General features: G+C 28.6%; 1 protein-coding gene across 1 annotated transcript; it reads right to left on the reverse strand.

Moving 5' to 3' along the window:
• Nucleotides 1-230: 230 nt before the first annotated feature.
• Nucleotides 231-5,251, reverse strand: LOC120081868 (amino acid transporter AVT6C-like). Its single transcript, XM_039037044.1, has 5 exons — nucleotides 4,753-5,251; nucleotides 4,365-4,517; nucleotides 4,061-4,264; nucleotides 1,663-2,125; nucleotides 231-573 (listed from the first exon to the last, which is right to left on the reverse strand). The coding sequence occupies exons 1-5, from the start codon at nucleotides 5,108-5,110 to the stop codon at nucleotides 447-449; spliced, it is 1,305 nt and encodes a 434-aa protein (XP_038892972.1). The 5' UTR covers nucleotides 5,111-5,251; the 3' UTR covers nucleotides 231-446.
• Nucleotides 5,252-8,214: the final 2,963 nt, after the last annotated feature.

Consider the following 8,214-nt stretch of genomic DNA (forward strand, 5'->3'; position numbering starts at 1 on the left):
ACGTGTCTTTTAATATTAATATTATTATATATTAAATTATTTTTTAAAAAACGAAATGATTTGGTGTGTTGAAAAAGTAAATTTAACCAAATTTTTGTGTAAAATAATGATCCACTAGACTATTCACGTAAAAAAATGGAAAATGTAGATAAATGTATAATTGAGACTATTTATTTAGACTAGTGTTTACGCTATTTTTGCTATTAATTTCTCAAAAATAAACAAGAGAATACAACAAATGGAGAGAATCCAACCATAAATTTATAAAGTTATTTCAAAATATACAAAATTGAACTTAAAAATAGGAGAGAGAGAGAGAGAGAGAGAGAGCTCTTACAAATACAAACTATACAACCAATCATCATCTCCAAAAACAAATAATTGGAGTTTCCAAAACATTTTTTTTTTTAATAGACAGAGAGAATTTCCAAAACATTCAATAATTTCTAATGATTGCTTTTCAATGCTTTATTTATGTTTATGGAAATGGCAATAATGCTAGTCAACACTGCCAGAATTACCATTCCTAAAGCAACCACCTTATCCTTCTTTGTTGCTATTCCATTCACATCCCTGCATCCCCAAACAATTTTTTGTTAAAAAAAATAAAAAAAAAATCCCTAAAGTGAGCTATAGCTTAATGGTAACGGAAACTATTAACATGTTTTATTTTAATTATTGTTCTTTCAAATGTACAATTTTAATCTATATATTTTTAATAAATCTTAAATTTAGTCCCTCGAAGTTATTTTTGACAAAATTAAATAATGATAATAATTTTCATATAAGAAATTAACTAACCGAAATATGTTTCCAAAATTTGTAGGAAAAGTTATCTTTTTAGTCATCGGATAGGTGGGTTTGGTTTCTATATTTTCAAAATGTATCTTTTTAGTTTCTAAATTTTTAAGAATAGGGATATTTAATTAAATAAGTTTAAAAGATTCTTCAAATAATTTTCATTATTATTTTAAATAATTGTATGACATTTAAATTAGAAAAACAAGTTTTAAAAATTTTCTCTTTCTCTTTAGAATTATTCTTAAAAATAATTTTCTAATTTTAAATATTCTATAATTATTTTAGAAAATTTTAAAAAAAGTTACTTCAAAGTCCTTTTAAACCTATTCTTAAAAACTTAAGAGACTAGAAAAAATACATATTGAAAAATCAAGAACCAAATACACATATTCTTATAAACTCAGAACTAAAAAATAGCGTTTTTAAAGCACAATGACCAAACCAAATACACATACTCTTCAATACTAAGAGTTAAAAAGATAACTTTTCCTAAACTATAAACCCATTTTGGGAAAATCATCAACAATAAACTAGAAGTAGAGACTATTTTTTCGACGATTACCATACCAAAAAAAAAAAAGAAAAAGAAAAGAAAAAAAGACCGTTAACAAACATGATTTTCAAACAAATCTGAACTGACTTCAAAACCCTTATGTTAGAGATTTGAATGAGTAAACTTATTCATTTAAAATGTTCTATGTCAACACAAGACCCTACAAATGATGATCAACCTAAAAATGGAAACAAAGTAACATCATATAGAGAGAGAGACTTGAACTAAAAACACTCTATGTTAATAGCACACTAAATCATTGGTAGACTTAAAAAAGCTTAAGCTAATAAGTCAGAGTAACGAAGTACCTGAGAGCAATGGCACCGGGGAAAATGAAAGCGAGGCAAGCAGCTGAAGTTGAGCCCATGAATTGAAAGATGTACCATATATTTGGGAATGCTATTGCAGCTAGGTAGGAGAAGACCAACAAAGCCATTGTAATTGCCAGAAACCTGGTTTGATCTGTGCCCAAAGGAGCCTTCTTTGGGAACAATAATTCATTTATGTTGGACCTTAATGGGAAGTTTAGCAAAGGGAAAACAAGCATCAAATGAACTGCATAGCTTAATCTCACTACATCATTCAACAAAGCCCCTGTTGTATCAGCACTCTGATCAAAGTTCATCAGAATATCTGACATTAATGAGTCCCCAAATAACAAGTACCCGAAAATTCCGATCACGAAATAGACAACGGCGCAAAGAAGGAGCGCGATCCGAACCGCAATGATCATATTTGATGGCTTATGAAGCTCAGAACTTATTGGATGAACTGTAAGATTATTGTATCAAATAAAAATGACCCAATGAGGAAGTTAGTTCTGTTGAATAATGAAGAATAACATTTCTAAAATTTTGTTTAAAACAGATCTAAATGGATCTAAGGCTCAAAAGAAAGTGAAAAGATAATAACTTTGTAAAAGAAAAAAAATAAAGATAAAAACTTGAGGCACCAGCCCTGCCCTCTAATATTTTACCATAGGACAAATATTTCTATTTATTTTTACTAGCATCAGAGAAGAGATGCATAGATTAAGTGTAGGGATGGCAAATTCTCTACATGATTGGGTCTTTGCGGGTTCCGATCCAATTGGAGAATCCTCAATTTGATCGGATATGGGGTCAAATTGAGGATTTAAATTGGGTATGTAGAGAAGGGATCCCCACCCTCTATTAGCTACCGTTTTAGTTATTTTTTTTTAAATTTTAATTTTTTAATATAATAAATGTCATTTTTATTAAATTTATAATAAAAAATATTAAAATAATTTTCTAAAATTATTAATTTAAACAAATATATGTAATAATAATACTAATTTCTTATCCTAAAATTTATAATTTATAGTGAATTTAGTTAATTTTAAATAATAAAAATAGTAAAATAATAAAATAAAAAGCGGCAATGGGGATTAAAAATCCCATGGAGATAGGGATGGGAATGTACCCCGCTCTGCCCAGCTTCATTGTCATCGTTAACTAGAAGTAGTCTAATTATGGTCAAAATAAGTAGTGGCCAGTGGGGCAACATATTTCACATCCGATAATCATGTGCACCCTATGTTGGTACTTTCTTGTTTCACTTCTTACCTTTAAAAGGAACCTAAAGCTGAAAACTAACAAATTCTTTCTTCAAAAAAGGTAGCAAATTAAAACCTACTAAACTAACGAAATAAACCACCATGAAAAGTCGGTGGTCGGTTCGGTTGACGGTCCATTTTAATTTACTATACAGTAAAAACCAATCAAAATTGGTCCATTTGAAGAAGAGAATTCAAATTTCATAAACCAAACCGACCAAAGAGTATTTAAATCAAATGATAATATAAGTCCTATGCCCTAAGAAGAAAGAATCATTCTAAATCCGTCAGCGTATGCCCCACCCACTCCACGCTCCACTTGAAAACTTTATTCTATGGGCCCACTACCCCCACATGCTGATGTCAATAATCAATTAAATCTTGAAAACAAATATGATGGAATATATTGGGAAAAAAATTAAAATATTATTTAAATTAATAAATAAATATTTTATACCTAAAATAGGTAAAATACCATTTTGATTCCAATTTAATTTTAATACGTGTATTTTCATATATCCAATTTTAATCTATATATTTTCAATAAATTTTAAATCTAACCTTATTTGTTAATTGTTAATTTTTTTAAACTCTTTTTTATATTAACATTTTTGTTGTCATTTTTAAAGCATATTCACCTATTATATTTTTCTAAAATAAAAATTGTTATAATTATTAACTCAATTTATAATGACTAAAATTAGATATTTGAAATTACATAAATTAAAATGGTATTTTAACTTAATTTATATTATACTCATCCAATAAGAATTATTTTGTTACTTCTTTTTAATTTTTTTTTTAAAAAACAATCATTTTAAAAAAGATATTTATCACTTAACAATTCTCTTTAAACAAATGTATAAGTTGCATAAAAATAAGTGTAGTTTAAGAAATACCTAATTTTTTTTTTTAATGATAAAATGAAAAGGATCATGTGAAACTCCCGTAAATTTAGAAATGTGACAAAAAATTTGAGTAGGGCACGACACTACACTACATCTAATAAATTGCTTTCGATTTGGTTCGGTTCGGTAGGAGGCAATGAAAACCAAACCTATTGAACTCGATCGAAACGAACGGAACGGACCAAATACTCTGTTTCAAAGAATGAGGTTTTGTAGGTTTACCATTGAAATGGAAGCAGAAAGCTGTGACGAGAACTGGTACAGCAGTGAAAAGGTCGAAGAAGGAGGTTTCTTCGTCAAGCTCCGGTACCAATCTGGTGCTCTTTGTTTTTCCTTCAAAGATCGCCATGATCGCCATTACAGAGCTTATCCCAACGAAAACAACGGCCAGAACAACCGATACAAACGAACTGAATCTCAAAGAATCTGGAAAATCGCAGAAATCAAAATCCAACGCCATTAAAACGAATAACATAAAATCATACACTCATCAGTTTAATTCATTCCATAGTTTCCAGTTACTGACCGACTCGTCGGAGGAGAACCAGAGGAAGTAGAATGAAAACAAGAGTGAAAAGAATCGAGAACTCTCTGGCGTTCCACCAGTGATTCCCAAACCATTCTTGTAAAACTCCTAAATGTACCTTTCCCCCTTCTTTATTGCCGGAGAACACATCTCCTGGAAATTCCACACATCATACAAAATTAACAGAAACGATTACGAGAATCAATCGGAAAATCAGAGAATCGAAACAATATGCGATTTCATGAATCTTTTCTCTAAAATCCATGGCCGTTTCGGCAATCAGATAATGAAGAATTTCGCGAATCCAGCCCTAATTCCAGCGTATTAAACTACGAAGCAAGTAAAATCGAGCAGCGATTAAGATCTGTAAAGTCCGGAAGAAACTTACCTATTATAATCTGATACATAATCAAGCAACCGAGATTAGTAATCATGATACAAATTTGCGTAGCAATCGAACCAATCGGACCGAACGACTCCTTCATGACGCCGGCGTAGGTCGTCGAGTCGCCGGAATGAGTGAATCTAAGCAAAAGCTCCACCGATATGTCAGTAAGGAAAGCGACAAACACGATCAAAACGAGGGCGGGGATTATGCCGAGGACTTTTAGAGCGAAGGGAATCGACATGATTCCAGCACCGATTATACTGGTCGAGACGTTGAACACGGCGCCGGAGACCGACGCAGTCCTCGTGCACGGCTTTGCTGCCGGCAGTAGAGGTACGTTTTCCGGCGCCGGCGACATCACGGCGGCGAGAGGATGATAAACTGAAGAGAATAAAGCTGGAAGGAGATGAAGAGGATGAAGAGAAGGATAAATGTCGTCAAAAATCTTCTATTACGCGGCGTATGGTGGTTGGTGCTGCCTAATTTTATTATATATATTAGATTTATATATAAGAGAAACAAATATTTTAAAAGTATAAAGACTAAAATAAAGGGTTTTATTTGAATCTATATATTGATATTTAGAGGATCATAATCGAGATATGATTTTGATATGAAATTACCAAAATGTCTTGTGAAAAAATATTATTATTATTATTTTATTCAGATAAGGACAAACAGAAAAAGAATCAAATTTTGAGCTATAATTTTAGTAGGCCACAACAGTTTAATGATCAATGGGCAAGAAAATAAGCTAATTCATTGTGAAAACAAAGGGTATGATAAAAAGAGATTTCGTCGAGCACTTGTGTCGCCTTTTAACGAATTAAGATCATGAGTAGATCCATTAATAAAAAAATTATTGAATTCAAATAAATATGTATTTGACATCAAATTTGAATTCTATTTCTAAAAATTATCTATAGATTCTGTGATTCAAACCGTTCAAATTCTAAGAAACAACATTTTTATGTTTTTATGTATCTATTTTGAATTTTGAATTTTATAATATAAAATTATATTATATAAAGAAAATATTTCTAAATATAATATGTCATGTTATAAACTCAATTAATTTTTTTTTAAAATATAATATGTAATTTATATGTACTATATTATAAATGGTATAACATTACACAATAATAATTATATAAATTTTTTAACATAAATTATATTCGTAAATAAATTAATAATAGTTTATGGTCAACTAAATATTAATACGTAATTATTATAATTGGATTTATAAATATATAATATCAAATAAATTTTAAACAAATGTTTAAATTGGAATCCAATTTCAGAATCTACAATCAATTAAATATCTGAAAATATGAAATGAAACCCTATTTTTATTGAATTTCTTGTTTTCAAATTCTTTACCAAACAAGCTCTTAATCACCTCGATCTTTCGAGGAGTCAACTGAGGGATACAAGAAAGACCTTATAGCTTCTAGGATTTTGATATCATAGATTCTAGGAATGTACTGCATTCCTACAAACTGGACACGATCAAGATGTCATGTAATACCCACCTCCATCCTGTGCTTTTTTTTTAGGGCTCCACACAGCTACTTGTTTTTATATTATATGTTGCAATTTTCTTTATATAAATATATCTTTTACGTAATTGAACCCCACATCAAGTTTAAATAATCAATCAATGAGAGTTATTAACTGTTGTAATACTTTTGAGATAATTTGAGAGCTCTTGCTGACATACTCTATATGGTTTATTTTGATGCTAAATAATTTTATTGAAATACAATAAAAGCAAGCTGGTGAAAATATAACCTCTTAATAATTGATGCATAGGGGTATGTCTAATATATATACACATACATACATACATGTAAAATTGTAAAATAGAATATCAAAATAAGTAACTACGTGGAGCCCTCAATAAAAAGCAGAAGGACGGAGGTGGGGTATTACATAATCATCTCGATTGTGTCCAATTTGCAGGAATGCAATACATTGCTAGAGCATATAATATCGAAATCCTAGAAACTATAAGGTTTTTCTTGTATCTCAATCGACTCATTGGAAGATCGACGTGATTAAAAGCTTGTTTGATAGAGAATTTGAAAAAAATAAGAGATTCAATAAAAATACATTGCATTTCACACCTATATATATATAATATAAGGAATGTATGAGGCCAAGATAATGGGAAGGTGGCCAAATGTTTTTGTCTATTTGGCTAGAGGAAAGTAATAATGGTAGGTTCTTTAAATTCAATTATTGAGATTGTTACTCCATTAATAACAACGAAATTCAATCTAACTTTAACTTAACTTAATTATAATCATTTATAGATTAATTAAGGATAAACTATCATGTGTAATGTATTTTTTTTTCAAGAAAAAAACTATTTTATGTAATGTCATAACTTATAATATATATATATCTATCTATTCTATATTTAAAAGGTACTATGTGGGGAATTTTATCTTTTATTTGATGTCTATTATACCCTTTCATTTAATTATTTGTATATTTTCTTTTCTTTTTCATTTTTTTAAACAAATTATTCTTTTAGAAGGACATGATGGGAGAGGAGAGAGGAAAAACATTAATAGATGGGAGAGGAGAGAGGAAAAAAGTATCTGTACAAATTGTAACCACACTATTTTAGAAATTAAGAATAAATTTAAGATGGGAGATTCGAACCACAAATTCATGGTATTAGTATAATTATATCTCAATTAAGGTATGCTTTTTTAGTTGGAAATTAATTTTTTTTGTTATTTGTAAAGGAAATATTGAACTATGTCAAAATAGAATTTTTATAATCCATAAATTTATTTTAGTCGATAAAAAGGTAAAGGTAACATTATTATCTCAAGATTTAACATTTTATTTCAATTACATCATAGGAAAATTATTTCAAATAATAAAACTATTGAAAATATTTACAAGATATAACAAAATTTTAGAACTATCAATGATAAACATTGATAGACTTTGATAGATTCTATCAGTGTCTATCAATGTCACTAATAGATACCGATAGAAATCTATCAATGTCACTCATAGACACTGAAGCATCTATCATTGATAGTTCTAAAATTCTGCTATATTTTATAAATATTTTAATTCATTTTTTTTTTATTTAAAAACAACTCTTCATCATATGTACTTTAATTTTACTCATCCATTTATTTTTTTGTAGTCTTTTCTCTTCTTCTATTCTCTTAATTTCATGTCAAAGATTTAAAATTTAAAATTAATTATAAGTATATTTATTAAAAAATATCATTCCCCATTAAAGATTATGTCTTAGTATTTTTTTTTTTTTGACACATCCAACTCATGCCATTTATCTTGTAAATTAAGCCAAAATAGATATATATATATATATATTTTTTTTGTAATTACTTAAGTTTATAATAAATATTTACTAACTAAACTCAATAAAAAAATAAATTCAATCAAAATTGAAATTTTATCATAAAAACTAAG

This window comes from Benincasa hispida, chromosome 7, assembly GCF_009727055.1.
Source record: "Benincasa hispida cultivar B227 chromosome 7, ASM972705v1, whole genome shotgun sequence".
NCBI lineage: Eukaryota > Viridiplantae > Streptophyta > Magnoliopsida > Cucurbitales > Cucurbitaceae > Benincasa > Benincasa hispida.

Coding starts and splice junctions, on each gene's coding strand:
- LOC120081868 (XM_039037044.1), bottom strand. CDS start 5,110: ATGTCGCCGGCGCCGGAAAACGTACCTCTACTGCCGGCAGCAAAGCCG. Junction 2,126..4,060: donor TTTCTGCTTCCATTTCAATG/GTAAACCTACAA, acceptor ATAATCTTACAG/TTCATCCAATAAGTTCTGAG. Junction 574..1,662: donor CCCGGTGCCATTGCTCTCAG/GTACTTCGTTAC, acceptor TTGGGGATGCAG/GGATGTGAATGGAATAGCAA.